Below are 15,161 nucleotides of genomic sequence, written 5' to 3' on the forward strand. Positions count from 1 at the left end.
ACTTCCTCAAAGAAACCATGCCTGACCCCAGAGACTGCTGTTACACACTCTTGTATCATCATGTATTTCTCCTTACAACACTTATCAGTCATTACTACGTGATTAATTGTGTGATTAGTTAAGTTTCTGTCTCCTCAACTAGAAACAGAATGTAAGCTCCAGGAGGGAGAGCATCTGGTCTGTCTTGTTCATCTCTGTGTCCAGCATCTAACATAGCATCTGGCACAAAGTAGACATAAATAGTGGGAACAAAACAGACCAAGTGAACAGAGTCTCCATGGCAGGAGACATTAGTTAGACTTCCGGAGATCCTCCACGGTTCCTGGGTAGATGTCCAGGGCTAAGGTGCTGGAAACAGGCTGAGATCAGAGACTGGGAAAAGCAAGAGGGAACAGGAGTGAAGAGGGAGTAGTAAAAGGGTGTTGTATATTAGCACACAAGAAAGAGCAGACGTCCAAATTTTATGACAGTGAAACAAGAATGAGAAAAAGAGAGACGTAAACATTAAAAATTAAAAACATTATGTGCAGATCACAGCTGGCTGACCTAGGGTAGGTTTCCTAGTCACCTCTGTGCCTCAGTTTCCTCATCCTAAAAAAGATGATAAAAACAGTACTCTTCCTTTAGGTTGTGGTTATGATTAAATAGGGCGATATATGTAAAGAATTTAGAGCCATGCCTGGCACTAGAAATCAATCGAATTATGTTGTTATTGAACATGAAATGTCTTCACTAGGGACAAGTCTGACAAAAGTCAGCATTGTGATGCATTTTGCAAATGTAACCTACTTATGGCATCCTTTTAATTATTCATCAAACTTCAGGAGTTATTTATAGCTGATGCCATGGAGCACATCAGCATTAAATATTCTCTCTTTCAACAAGGAGAAATCAATGCCATTAGGTTAGTTGGGGTATTTTGTATGAGCTCTGCTTATATGTTTCCATTTTGAGAATAACACTGACTATTAAGAGCTGGAAATACCATGTTATTCTGGCAAACACAGGGGAAAACTGTGGACTAATCTGAGGTTCCCTTAACTGGCCACTATTAAGCAATTGGAGACCGGGGCTGGTCTCAGGCAAAACAGTGAAATAGTGGGGTTGTCTTTGATGGTCCATTTCCCACATTCATCTGTTTAGTCCTCTGAGTCCCTCCTACGTGGCAGGTCCAGGGCTTGATGTAGGGACACATTAGTTAGCAAATAAATTTGGCCTCTGCCCTCACAGAATCTACAGGCCAGCCAGGAAGACAGACAATTAAAGAGGAATTAAAATAAAGTATAATCAGAAGAGTAAGCTCAGATTGCAAATAAGTTAAGATGCTCAACCTCACTAGTAATCGAGGAAATAAGATTTAAAGCCTAATTAGACACTTACAAGTGGTCTTCAAAAAGTTCATAGATAAATTCTTATTATTTTTTAATTCTATTTTTTTACAAACTTTTTGAAGTACCCTCATATTTCCTACCATATCATATTGGCAACAACTTTAAAACCTGACAGTTCCAAATTTGGAGAGGATGCGGAGCAATAGGAACTCTCACACTGCTGATGGGTGTCACTTGATACAACCACTTTGGAGAACAATGTGGCAGCGGCTGGTAAAGGTGGAGGTTCCCATACCCTGTGACCCAGTGGCTCTACTTCCAGGCATTCCACTCGGACATGGTATAAGGAGACAGGAACAAGAATGTTTACAGCAGAGTATGCACAGTAGCCAATAATTGGAAACTATCTAAATGTCCATCAACAAGTAATGTATAAATAAACATGGTAAAGCCATACAAAGGAACATTATGCGGTAGTAAAATGAAGGGAGAAGAGTTATATGTGTGAATATGGATGGATCCCACTATTATTATATTGAAGCTCTACCCTCTCCGCAAAAGCGAGTTACAGAACACATAAGTATGATACCATTTACATAAAGTTTAAAAACACACAAAACACTCCCATACAGTGTATTGTTTACAAATTCATAAGTTTGGCAGAAGAATTGAAAGAAATTCTGTAGGGCTGGAGTGTAAAGAGTGGGCCAGGAGTGTGTACACTATCCAAAAGGCCACAGGCAGTCAGTCACAGACGTCTTAAGCACGGGAGTGATGTGGTCAGGTTTTTGTTCTGGAGGATCTCTCCAGCCACAGCATAAAGAGGGGCTAGAGGATGCAGGACTGGGTGCAGGGACACAAGTTCAGAGGCTAGTTCAGAAATGATGTGGCGGAGAGACCTTGGCAGGGTGGATAGAGTTGAGATATATTTAGGAGACAAAACAAGCACGACTAGATTGATTGTCTCGGGAGTTCTCTGGCCTTCCCCCTTCCCATAAAAACCATTTACATGCAGCATCTTAAAGTGGACATTTCTGGAAATACAGGTGGACTAGACTGGATGGACTTCTGAGTTTTGAAGAATATCTGTGTCTACTGACTTGCTTTGACAGCTTTAGAATTAGGCAGACCTGGGCTTGAATCTGAGCCCTGCCACTTGCTGGCTTTGTGAGATTGGGCAAGGTGCTCTCCAAGCCTCAGTTTCTTCATCTATTAAGTGGGAAAAAACAGCACTTCCTCTTATTGATGAAAAGAAAGCATGAATATAAAACATGTAGTTCAATACCTGGGAGGTAATAAGCAATCAGTAAATTTATCCACCCCCAGCTTCATCTGCCATATATCTGCTAGGTGGTTCTGCATTATGTGGAGGTACACCTGTCTGTCTTCCTCTTGCTGGCGGTATCCCAGGCTTCTTGATCTACCTTAGAGCTTCTTTTGTCATTCTTCTCTGACCATTTTCAAGTCCAAGCTTTGGCTTGTGAATCACAAGTCTGGAATTCCCCAGAGACCTAGCAAAACATGAGACCTGCACAGGCACAAAGCCTGGTAGACCGCACTCCTGCCAGTGAACTTGGTTCTTGTTCCCTCACAGGTCCAAGTGGGTTCCTCAAGGCAACTACATCACCTCCAACACGGATGAATGCACAGCCACGCTGATGTACGCCGTCAGCCTGAAGCAGGCCGGCACTGTTAGCTTCGAATACTACTACCCGGACTCTAGCATCATCTTTGAGTTTTTCGTAAGCCCCTGGCCAAAGGGGAGGGTGGGAGGTAAAAACTCCCTGAGCTCAGATTCATTTCCAGGAATCAGTCACAACCATAGTCCCTCTTGGGCAATCACAGTTGTTTTCCCTTTGGAGAGAACTGTGGGCTAAATGAGCTGAGATCCCCCCAACCCGCCAGATGTCAAAAAAAAAAAAAAAAAGAAAAGAGAAGAAAATGATCTGAGGCCTTAAGAGGTGAGGAGAAAAGGCAAAAGTCAAAGGACCTGAGGGGAAAGAATAGAGTCTGGGAGCTTTCTGGGTGTTTTGCCCTGCCCAGACACGAAAACAGCATACGTGAGTTACAAGTTATTTCTTTGGTGTCAATGCTCAGACATTTTGTGTTGTGCAACTAGCTCCTGCCTGCTTCAACACTCATGTGTTCTGAGCTCAGTCTCTAAAGGAAATTGGCAACTCTTCTCCCATAAGAAGGGCCCTCTGGAGCGCTGGTGCAGCATGGGGCAAGGCACTCATTTCCTAGAAAGCTGAGACTCTGATCCCAATTCCTGCTGCCTCAGGTTCAGAATGACCAGTGCCAGCCCAATGCTGATGACTCAAGGTGGATGAAAACCACAGAGAAAGGATGGGAATTCCACACTGTGAGTATCAAAGCTGCCTTCTTCTAGAGCTCCCAGAAAAGGGACCTAGGGCCTTTCCTCTGACAGTGCTTTCTCCCAGTCTGAGCTCCCACCCTTCTGTCCCTCCAGTGTCCTCTCCTGCTGAGTAGATGTAACATGGCATGGGCTGACTTGTTCCTATGGCTTGACCCCAAGGATCAGCAGCTTTCCAGCTTTAAGGCTAGGTTTTCTGGGGGTGGGGGCTGTTCTCTATAAAAGCAGAGAATGCCTGTCACCCTATTGTCAGTACTTTCAGTTCCCTTTGTCAGTGTCAACATAAGAGATGCTCATGGCATATGTGATTGATGGAGCAGTGGCAGAGGGCATGGGAGGGTTGTAGGAGGAGGCTTAGAAAGAGAGAGAAGCTAAGCTAAGATGGGAGGAAGGGCAAAGCTGAGGAAATGGAGGGAGAGGGACAGAATAGGCACTGCCATGCAGTCTGGAAAAGGGGGAATCCCAGAAGGAGGCTAAACTGACAGGTTAGCAATATCTGTCTCTGTGATAAACTAATACCTCCTGTTGTGGGTTTTAGGTCGAGCTAAATCGAGGCAACAATGTCCTCTATTGGAGAACCACAGCCTTCTCGGTGTGGTCCAAAGTTTCCAAGCCTGTGCTGGTGAGAAACATCGTCATAACAGGTACGTAGAGCAGGGTTGGATCTGGGATCTGTTACTGACTTCCTGGCCTCTTGACTTTGCCGGGATGGGGGGAGTCAGCCCCCAGGGGCTCAGTCTCCAGGCTCAATCCTTGCTTTTCTATGCTGTTCTTCCTCCCTAGGGGTGGCCTACACGTCAGAATGCTTCCCCTGCAAACCCGGCACCTTTGCAGCCAAGCAGGGCTCCTCTTTCTGCGAACTTTGCCCAGCCAACACTTACTCAAATAAAGGAGAAACTTCTTGCCACCAGTGTGACCCTGACAAATACTCAGGTGATGTTTCTGAGGGCGGGAAGAGTTTGGGGTAGGGGGTACCAACCAACACACAGGGAGAAACCAGGAAGTAGAGCCATTCTTCCACCCAAGCTAAGGATGATCACTCTTATATCCTTCCTTTCTGAACCCTAGAAGATCCTGGCAAATCCATATCTCCACCAATTGCTCTGGAAATGAAAATGAAATCATTCAATAAATATTTATTGGACCTCTCCTATCTGCCAGGCCCTATTCTAGGTGCTTGGAACACATCAGTGAACAAAACAGACAAAAGTCCCTGTCTTTATGGAGTATACATTCCAGCAGAGGGAAGACAGACAATAAACAATAACTATAAGAAATAAATTATACATACATAATAAATTCTATAGTATGATAGATGGTAAAAAGTGCCATGGTGCTGTGGCAAATAGAAAAAGCAGCTCAGAGTTAGAGGGATTAGGAAAGCCAAGGAAAGGTTGCAATCTTTTTTTTTTTTAATGCAGTGAAATCTTTTTTTTAAAATGAAACCTTATGTAGGATTATAATTATAAAGAACAGATACAGCAGATAAAAGAGGTATACATTTGTGCATTCTAATTTATAACAATTATTATCAAAGTTAATCTGTAAGAACCATGAGGCTGTATTGATGAGCACAAACATTTTGATAGCAAGGGCTAAAGGTGGAAGTTACAAGCTTTTATCAGCCTAAGCATCCATTTTTCTGGAAATCTAGGGTTCCTTGGAGCACAGTTTGAAAACGACTGCTCTAAGGGAAAGTTAGGGAACAGGTGGAAGCAGCCTACTTTTACAGTTCCTGGATAGCTTCCTAAAGTATCCCAACTTGAGAAACAGGACCTGATCATTTGAGGGGGTCTCATGGAAGTGAAGTCTCTGGTATAAGACGGACAGTGCCTCCAGAGGGCCTTTTGCACAGGCAGTCCAATCTCCATGGAGGCCAATCTCCAGGACAGGTTCTGCAACAAACAAGAAGAGAGAGAGAAAGAATCTCCTCTTTTCCCCTGGAAACATTCATGACTGTTCTATTTTTCCTTTCTTACACAGAACCATATACAAACCCAGCACAGGCTCTCCCTTAAGCAGGCTCCCATATCCCTACATAGACATACCCACACTTCACGCAGGTGTTATAGTATGTGTTTGCTCAGCCAGGACCTGTCATTGACCTTGTGAATTGCTTATTTCCACACTAGTTCTAAAACTAAAGTCCTATTTGTCTATACAGATCTTGCCAAATGAGTGTAGTTTTCAGCCAGAACAGGAACGTTTAAATCTTGAAGGAAGTTTTTATCTGTAATTCTAAATTCCTGTTTTTCCACTTGACTTTCTTATTCCTTTTTCTCTGCTCTGCCTCTATCAATAGGACCCTTTGTGAGTCTAAGTGTCCGGCTCCCCGTTTAGCACAACAGTTGTCCAAGAGTTTGAATGACAAGTTGGTTCTAGAAAAACTGCCTAGGTGTGTTTCGATCAACTCTGTGTAAACTTATTTTTATTCAGAGAGCTGTTATGAAAGTGTTAGGTTGGGAGTCTGAATTCTTGGAGTCTTTTCTCCTTCAGCTGCTGATTTCTCAATCTGCCCCTTTAAGAAGTGAGTTTTTACTATGAAGAACGCAGTCAACTTGTTGACCATCTCACCCGCTTAGGATAAAAAGAGAGTCACATTCTTTGAGACTTGACTCTTTCAAAATACAGCTGTGGTCAGTGGGAGGCTGGGAAAATGCAGAGAGAGTCTGATGAGAGACTATGATGGAATGTGCATGAAGGGAGTGACAGAATACCCATCTACTTACAAATACATTCTGAGTGCCTGCCAGGTGCCAAGGGCTGGGGTTGGTGCTAGGGTTAGAGCTGGTACCTACCCTCCAGCTTATGTTGAAAAGTGGAAACCTGGTTACATAAACACCTAAGTGCAGTAACTCCACGTGGTGCTGAAGGGAAGTGGGGCTGGCCGGTTAGCTCATGGAGTTTAAGAGCATGGACTCCCAAACTAAATTACTAAGGCTTCACCACTTACTAGCTGTGCCACCTTGGGCAAGGTACTTGTCTGTGCCTCAGTTTCTTCATCTATAAAATGGGGATAATCTAATCATCCCTACCTCCTAGTGTTATTGTAAGTATTAATTAATGGAGATAAAGGACTTAGAAAGGGGCCTGGCAAATAGCAAGCACTAATTTTATTAATTCATTTACATTAAGTCCTGTCCTGACACCCCTCTTTTAAAATGAAAATACTCTTGGTATAGGTTATAAGAAGTCACTTGTATAGTAATTTACAACTGACAGACCATTAACTCATTTATTCCTGGCAGCATAAAGCGGGAGTGATTTCTCCATTCACATATAAATAAAGACAAGCATCAAGAGGTTAAGGAGTTTGCCAAGAGTTTGAGCTGGTATCTGAGCTGGTCCTTATGTTTATTAGGTACTTAAATCCTCAGAGGAAATGTTTTCCTTTGATAAGATGAGAACATTGTACTCCTGAAGGAGGAGAGAAGATACTGAAAGGAGGAGGAAGGGGCAAAAAGAGGAGTTAGGGCCTGAGATAAACTTTACCGTCTTATAGCTTTGCCCAAGGCCAGTCCTGCTCAAATCACTTTTCATGCCCTCAACCAAACATCTAGGCCAATCTTTCAAACTTGGCTAGTACCCAACTTAAACACCTTGATGAAACCTTTAGGAAGGTGAGGTCTATCTCAGCACTTGGATTAATAATTTATTAAAACCACTTTAAAAGTGGTCAATGTGTAAACAGCTGGACCATTTTGCTAAAGCTTGGAGTTCTAGGATGTCAGGCTGAGCAAATATTTGACAAGCAGAGAAAAGTCTTTGAGCGGAATGCATCGTCTGACTCATAAGTTGTACTCTGCTAGACCCAATACACAAGGTCCTGGGAACTGGCACATTTTCAGCATCTCCCCCCAAATTTCTCCTGGCTAAGTCAGTCAAAAGCAGGAGTCCCTGGATCCCTCTGTGCTGAATTGGGCCTTCTGCTTGTTAGCCAAGTAAATGAGCTGAGAAGACCCCAGCTGTCTCTCAGCCAGTCATTCCCTCTTGCCTAGCCTAATAAAACTGGGACAGATAGGTACGGAAATGTGCGGCTGAGGGAACTCCCCAGTGCAGGCCACCAAGGCTGTAATCAGGAGAGTCTCCGATCTAGGAACTCATTTGATGCTTTGAGAAGAAGGGATCCATTGAGAAATAAGCCCTTAGCTGGAAGGTAAGGAAAGAGACTTTTAATCCTTATGAAACCTCCTGGAGCAATCCCTAAAAATAATTCCCAAACATGCAGGTAATAATAGTTACTGCCTTTTAGTGAATATTTGCTTACAATGTGCCAGTGCTGGCTCCAGCAAGGTAGCTATTATTATTCCTGCTCTACAGATGAGAGAGCTAAGGCTCAGAGAGGTTAAGTAACTTGCCTGAAGTGAAACAGCTACTAAATAATGAAGCAGGATCTAAACTCAGATCTGTCTAGCTTAAAATTTTCATTCTACTACACCATACTGCCTGTCAGGTAATATGCATATTATGAAATGCTTTCCCCCATGTGACACAGTAGTCATCTTAGAAATAGTGGTGGCAGTGGTAGTAGTATTATAATGTGTACCCTATACAGCAGTGGTCTTTATTCAGGAGAAGGAAATTCCCTGGAAATTGAAAAAAAATTTTATTTGCTTGAATTATGTGTATTTTTCTGGATAGAGGGATACAGATCTTTATTTCAATTTCTCAAAAGGGTTTCTAAATTCAAAACTGGTGAAATCCTTTGCTGTAAAGAGGGATTCATTAAAATAGTACTTGCTATCCAGTAGTTCCTAGGGTTAAAGCAGAAATAACATGACATAAGGAGAACACACCAAGAGGAGGATAAAACAGATAGTTAACACCTTTCATTAGGTACAGGTCAAGGGTTAAAGAATAGTTCTGGGATGCTTGGGTTGCGTAAAGTGGAAAGAACCTTTTGTCTCAAGTGGAGCCTGAGGAAATTACAACTTTATTTGTGTAGTATGGTTGCATGTAGAAGGGGAAATTTCTAGACATATATTAAGAAAAAGTTCAGCGAAACGCTTGGAAAAAGAGTGTGAAAGCAATGCCCCAAAGCTTTCTATGTTTTACTTCAACCATTCAGGAACAGAAAATCACACCCTCAGTCAGGATCCTAAGGCACCTGGAAGACGTCGGGTTTCAGTGAACTTAGGCTGGTGGTGGGTAACCTGCAAGATGCTATTTCCAGCTGCACCCCTCCTCGCTGGTCCTTTGGCTAGGCTACATCTCCACGTCCTGAACCAACCATGTGGGGCCAGTGTTTCCTCATCAGCACCGGGAGAGGAGCAAAGGGATATCTGAGCAGGCTTTGGGGACTGGAAATGACACGATTGTGGCAAAGGGAAGGGTGGGTGTGCAGGATCTTCTACTTGTGGCAGTATCTGTGTGGTGATGTGTCCCAGGGGCTTGGGCATCACACAGTCATGAGCAAGTGGTCGAGAGCTTTGCTTTCTTATGTAACTTCAAATTTTTTTTCTTGCATTGGCAATTTAGAAAAAGGATCCTCCTCCTGCAAAGTGCGCCCAGCCTGCACAGACAAAGATTATTTCTACACACACACGGCCTGTGATGCCAACGGAGAGGTGGGTAGCACAGTCATGGAGCTCCTTTGCCCCAGATACACTGTCTCCCACTCCCTGGGCTTTACCACCATTTGGAGTTTCAGCAGTCAGGGAAGCTGGCACCAGATAAAAAGTTGCAGACCTTCACAGTAACCCTGGGTCTAGTGATGGGGGAGAGTGCAAAACAAGATGGCTTCTTTCATTTTCAAGTCAGAAACTGTTTGCGGCATTTGTTTCACTGCTTATTCACCTATGCTCTGTTTCACAAAACCATTCCATTTTCTTTGCATGGTTTTTTCCATCAGCTTAGACCCTCTGGGCAATACCTGCTTGTCCGTGTACTCTTACTTCTTCGGGGAGCTCATCAGACTTGTCCCCTTGGTGCTGCTTTTGTGGGTTGGCCAGGGGAATTGATTCCTACTTCCTGGCTTTCTGGAGAATGGCCTGATTCATTCAGATTCTGCCGTTTGTCTTTCTGCATCATCAAAAGACTTTCCTGTTGTAGTCTGCATGCCTTTGAGTCAAGAAGCACCTTTTGAGGGCTCACTGACAGTGCCAGGCATTGTGCTGCAGGCTAGGGAGTCAGAGGTGACTGAGTCAGCTCCTGTCCCCAGGGAGCTCACAGTCCTGTGTGGGAGGCTGCAAGAGAGGAGAAAGACCAGCCTGATCAAGGCAGCCAGGGGGATGTGCAGGGCCCTGGGGGAGCCCCGAGGAGGAGCGACCAGGACTGAAGGGTGGGCAGAGAAGGCCTCTACAGGAGGCCATTTGTTCATTGCAACAGGCAACAAACATTTATTGAGGTTACCAGAATCTGGGAAGGATAGGAGGGAGGGGAAGGATAGTGAGAAGTTGGTCAACAGATACAAGATTACAGCTAGACAGGAGGAATAAGATCTAGAGTTCTATAGCACTTTATGGTGACTATAATTAAATACAATTTATTGTATATTTTTATTAGGTAGAAGAGAGGATTTTGAACATTCCAACACAAATGATAAATGTTTGAGGTGATGGATATGTTAATTAACCCAATTTAATCATTACACAATGTATACATGTATACTAAATATCACATGGTACTTCATAAATACTTACAATTATTACGTGTCAATTAAAAAAAATTTTTTTAAAGGCACTGTGAATAGGACTCACAGTTTCTTGTTTACTCTTCCTTTAGCCATTTGAATGATTATGGGCACATTACTCACCTCTGTGAAGTTGAACTCAATAACCTTTCAGATCTGTTCAAAATTCACATTCTATGATCCTGTGACTGCTTCAGACAAGTGAGCAAAAAAATAAAAAATAACAATTGAAATGGAAAACAAATATTTATTGAGCAGCTACTATGGGCCAGGCACAGTGCTAGGCACTAGGGACACATCAGTTAATAAAACTGAGAGGGAAGTGGGAGTCAACAGATGGACGCAAATGGGTGTATAATATATCAAATGGTAATAAGTGGTAGGAAGAAAATAAATAAATAAAGCAGGATGAGGAGATAGAGAATGATAGAGGGTGGGGATGCTGTTTTACAAAGGATAGGGACAGCCTCCCTCAGGAGGTGACATTTGAGCAGAGACCTGAATGTAATGAAGGAAGAGCCATGGAGCTTTCCGGGCAGAGGGCACAGTGAGGGTAGAGGAGGCAGGTGTGCTTGGAGAGTTCAAGGAATAACAGTGAGTGGGCAGGGATGGGCTCAAGGGCACACGTGGAGGGATCTGTCTTCGATTAGACATTCTGGATGAATTGTCTGTATCCCTAACCAGAGTCTCTCAAGGAGATGGAATTAGGAGTTGGGGATTCTGCATTCAGCACTAAGCATAATGCTTGGCTGTTAGGATGCATAAATGTTTGCTGGCTAGACAGCAGACTGAATTCTCCCTTTGCTAATTAAGTAAGCATGTGATAAAGGCTGGTCCTTAACAGTGATTGTTTTCATAGTCATCTCTTACGCCCCCCCCCCAACTTTTTGGAGCATCATTCCCTTCCACAGCAGCCAAGAGAAGTGGCTCATGTCTTGTCAGTTGCACCTTAGACTCAGTTTTCTAGTGTCAGGTGTTCTGTAGGACCTTGTAAAAATTATTTTCATTTTCTTGGTCTCAGTTGACCTACTGATAAAAAGGGGACAAGTAATCCTGATTATCTTCTCCTCCTAGGCGTAACGTGTCCGAATGTGGCTGTCTTTGCTTCCTTCTGCCCCACTCTCCCTTGCTTGGACTCCTCACAGGGAGGAGGGCCAAGAGGAGTAGGGGGAGCAGGAGCCCTAGGGATCACCATTAGTGGAGGCAGCTTGGGTCCCTCCTTGAGACCTTGTCATGTCTTTCCCTGGATAAAATGGACAGAGGTCTTATTCATCCATCTTTTCACGTGTCAAATAACAAAATTAAAACGAATTTAGGTTAAAGATCTCAATTGACTTTACAGTGATTCTAGAATCAGGTAGCACGTTATCCCATAAAATAAAATATGTGTTCCAATGAGCTGAGCAAAGGAGGCTGATTTTATCTGCAGAAAAAGGCTGAAGAAAGCAGAAACGAAAAAGAAAAGCAGATTGGTCATTTCAAAGTTACTTTTCTTGTAAGGTGGGGACAGGAAGACAGAGCAATAGAAAAATAACTGATTAATTAACATCAAATTACTTCAGGCTACCTTTTCTGTGTAAGGATTAAAACAGTGGGAACTTCATTATTATACCTATTGAAGATTCAAACTGGCCTGTTAGGGAAATTGGCTACCTCTCTCCTAATTTCTGAGAAGGTTAGTCAATTACTTAGTTTTATTTTGGTGACTGGAAATTTAGCAGGGGTGACTTCATTTTTGGTTTTTAGTCTGTCTGTTGGGGTTTAGCACAGGAATTTAGTCCAAAACAATGGCCTCCTATAATTTTATTAGCACATGTATGGCATGTGGCACAAAGCGTTTTCATCATCCCTTCAGTGCAATCCATAAGTGTGCCTTTTTGTCTCTGACTTGATCTGAAGGCCATACGGGAAGAATGGAACTGCCCAACTTCACCCCTGACTCACCAGGGGTCTCCTGCAGGTCATCCCCTCTCTGCTCCCAATGCAGGGGCCATGTCTCATTCATCTATGAGACACTAGCACATAGAAGTATTAGGCTTTCTACAAATGTTTACTGAATAAATGAAAGAGCAAAAAATGCACCACTAGGAAAACAAATTTAGGACATCTCAGCCACCCACAGGGGTTAAGTAAGCCACCTCCACTCCATGCCTTTTTGTGTTCTGGGATTTTCACTAACTGCTTTACTTAAGACCTTGGTAGTAATAAGATCCTACAGTGGGATCAGAGCTTTCCCTGAAGACAATTGGTCTAGATTGTTACTGAGCACAACCACATGTCAGGCACCGGGCTAGGTGCTTGGGATACATCAGTGACCAAAACAAAGTACCCCACCCTGGTGGAGCTCATTCTGGCCAGAATCCATTGCCACCCCCATGCCCATCCTCAAGTTAGAGTCCTAAATAGGTGCTAAAGCGCAAATGGGCTGAGCCATGCTTAATCCATTTCTGCAGACGCAGCTCATGTACAAATGGGCCAAGCCGAAAATCTGTGGTGAGGACCTCAAGGGGGCAGTGAAGCTGCCCGCCTCTGGCACGAAGACTCGCTGCCCACCCTGCAATCCAGGCTTCTTCAAAACCAACAGCAGCACCTGTGAGCCCTGCCCTTACGGCTCTTACTCCAACGGCTCCGGTAACCTCTTCACCCCCCTATTCCCTGCATCACACCCATCTCCACAGCAGCTGTGTGGGTGGGCCGCCAGGGCACTCAAAGTGGCCAGCTGAGGGTGACTCTGCCCTTCCAACAGAGGCAGTAAGGACCAGGTCACCTCTGAGGGCTAACTTCAGGGGAAGAGAGGTCAGGGTTGGCCGTTGTCTATAGGTCAGAGTTAGACTTGAGAACTACCTTCCTTCCTCCTCATTCCAGCTGTGAATATGACTCAGGCCTGAAGGTACCCAATCCTCACAAATGAGGCTTCTGGAGTGTGGCAGGGATGCTTCCTCAAAGGTTTGGGGGGCTGGGATGACCAGCTCAGCACAACCAGAACTTACAAGCCATGCTGCAAAAAAGGAGTTTGGGGATTTGTATACCTCTTAATGTGAATGCATTAAACAATAATGTGACAATAATATGAACTACGTGTATCAGACTGGAAGATACAGTTGAAATGAAAATTTTGGTGGGCAAGTCGGGATGGTTGGAATGAAGGGTCAGTGTTTATATCTTGAGTTTGTTAAATACATCGTCAGAATGTTTTTGAGTGAGCTTGATATTACTTTGTGCAACTGCGCTCAGCAGCCACCCTTGTTTGGCTGCCAATACTGTTGCCACTTATCTGTGTGGCAGCAGCTCTAGTCAGGGTGGCTGCAGCCTTCCGGTTGAATGCATGGATCTTGTGGTTCCCCCAGATTGTACCCACTGCCCAGCTGGAACTGAACCTGTCTTGGGATTTGAGTACAAATGGTGGAACACGCTGCCCACAAACATGGAAACAACAGTTCTCAGTGGGATCAACTTTGAGTACAAGAGCATGACAGGTAATTATCTCTCTCTTCACAAGGAGCTGCCTGCTCCCTGCATTCTCACAAGACTTCTGCCAACTTCATATTTCTTTACAATACTGATGTCTGAGAAAAAGAAGCAAATTTGTCATTCATTCCCTTGAGAGTCGCACTCCTTATGGACACATTAGTTTCAAATGAAGAAAAAGAGCTAGGAACAACATGCACACACCCCAAAAATCTTGCTCTGAGAGCTTCAGAGGCTTTGACCAAAGTAGCAGGATAAGTAACACAGTTCATGTTCAATGGTCGTTCTGGACGCCTCAAAGGATGGTGCCATATCTTCCTTCCAGAGTGCTGTCTGGGCACACACTTGGCCGGCCTTCAAGAACACAGAGGCATTAACTCTCCCCTCTCCTTTTCCAGGCTGGGAGGTGGCTGGTGACCACATCTACACAGCTGTTGGAGACTCAGACAATGACTTCATGATTCTCACTCTAGCTGTGCCAGGATTTAGGTGAGGAATACAAAGCCAAGGAGAGGCCCAAGCCAGCTGGGCCACATCCAAGTCCCACACGCTTTGGAAGGTTGTGGAGAAGGGGGCTTCCGGAGTTGAATTTCATTTCTTTTAAAGTATCAGTTCAGAACAGAGGAGCACACAGTCATGGTCTGACCAAGTTAACCTGAACACTACTAACACATTTTCACAGTTGCTCCTTGTGCTTTCCACCTACTGCTCTCTCACCCCATCTACCTTCTCCCATCCACTGGCCGCATGCTACTCGAATTCTTCCTCCTCACAGCTTCAGATAAGATTTTTTAAAAAGGAAAAAAACTTTACAAAAATTAGGGCCAGAAGTGCCCATAGACAGTTCATCCTTATTTGGGGCAAAAAGATTGGAAGGGATTATTCTTATTGTCATATTTGTCCCCATATCCCAAGAAGATCTAGAACAAGCAATTGCCGCAACACACACACACACACACACACACACACACCAGGCAGGGTGGTATGCTGGAAAGAGCACTAGACTGGAAGACAGGGCACTTGAACTTTGCCACTAACTGGCTTTGTGAACTTGGGAAAGTCACTTCTCCTCTACAGGCTGCAGGCTCCTTTTCTACAAAACCAGTCTGTGATTGAGGACTCGCTCAGGTTCAGATGATTCTTCCAGCCCATTGGTTAGCACAACTGTGTAGAGAGGACCTGGGAAGTGGACGTCCTCAGAATTCAGGCAAATGGCTTAAGCCAAAAGAAAAGCCATAAATTGATTTCCAAAGCCAAAGTGAACTCTTTTGCCTATATGTTCTTTAAAATGAGGAGGGTTCACTGACTGGGCTTCCCTACTGCCCATTTGACTCCTCCAACCTCTCCTGTGAGGTCC

At 44.0% G+C, this 15,161-nt stretch overlaps 1 protein-coding gene across 2 annotated transcripts in view; it reads left to right on the top strand.

Moving 5' to 3' along the window:
* Window positions 1-15,161, top strand: part of ELAPOR1 (endosome-lysosome associated apoptosis and autophagy regulator 1) — an 86,641-nt gene that overhangs the window by 60,952 nt on the left and 10,528 nt on the right. Inside the window, exons 4-11 of one of the 2 annotated variants that reach the window (XM_063105377.1) lie at window positions 2,926-3,073; window positions 3,613-3,693; window positions 4,244-4,349; window positions 4,489-4,638; window positions 9,184-9,272; window positions 12,790-12,967; window positions 13,684-13,812; window positions 14,203-14,293. In XM_063105377.1, coding sequence (XP_062961447.1) covers window positions 2,926-3,073; window positions 3,613-3,693; window positions 4,244-4,349; window positions 4,489-4,638; window positions 9,184-9,272; window positions 12,790-12,967; window positions 13,684-13,812; window positions 14,203-14,293 — 972 coding nt within the window. The remainder of the gene's footprint in view (window positions 1-2,925; window positions 3,074-3,612; window positions 3,694-4,243; window positions 4,350-4,488; window positions 4,639-9,183; window positions 9,273-12,789; window positions 12,968-13,683; window positions 13,813-14,202; window positions 14,294-15,161) is intronic. The other variant, XM_063105378.1, reaches the window with a different exon arrangement.

The sequence above is a fragment of the Cynocephalus volans genome, chromosome 8 (genome assembly GCF_027409185.1).
Source record: "Cynocephalus volans isolate mCynVol1 chromosome 8, mCynVol1.pri, whole genome shotgun sequence".
NCBI classification, from domain to species: Eukaryota; Metazoa; Chordata; class Mammalia; order Dermoptera; family Cynocephalidae; genus Cynocephalus; species Cynocephalus volans.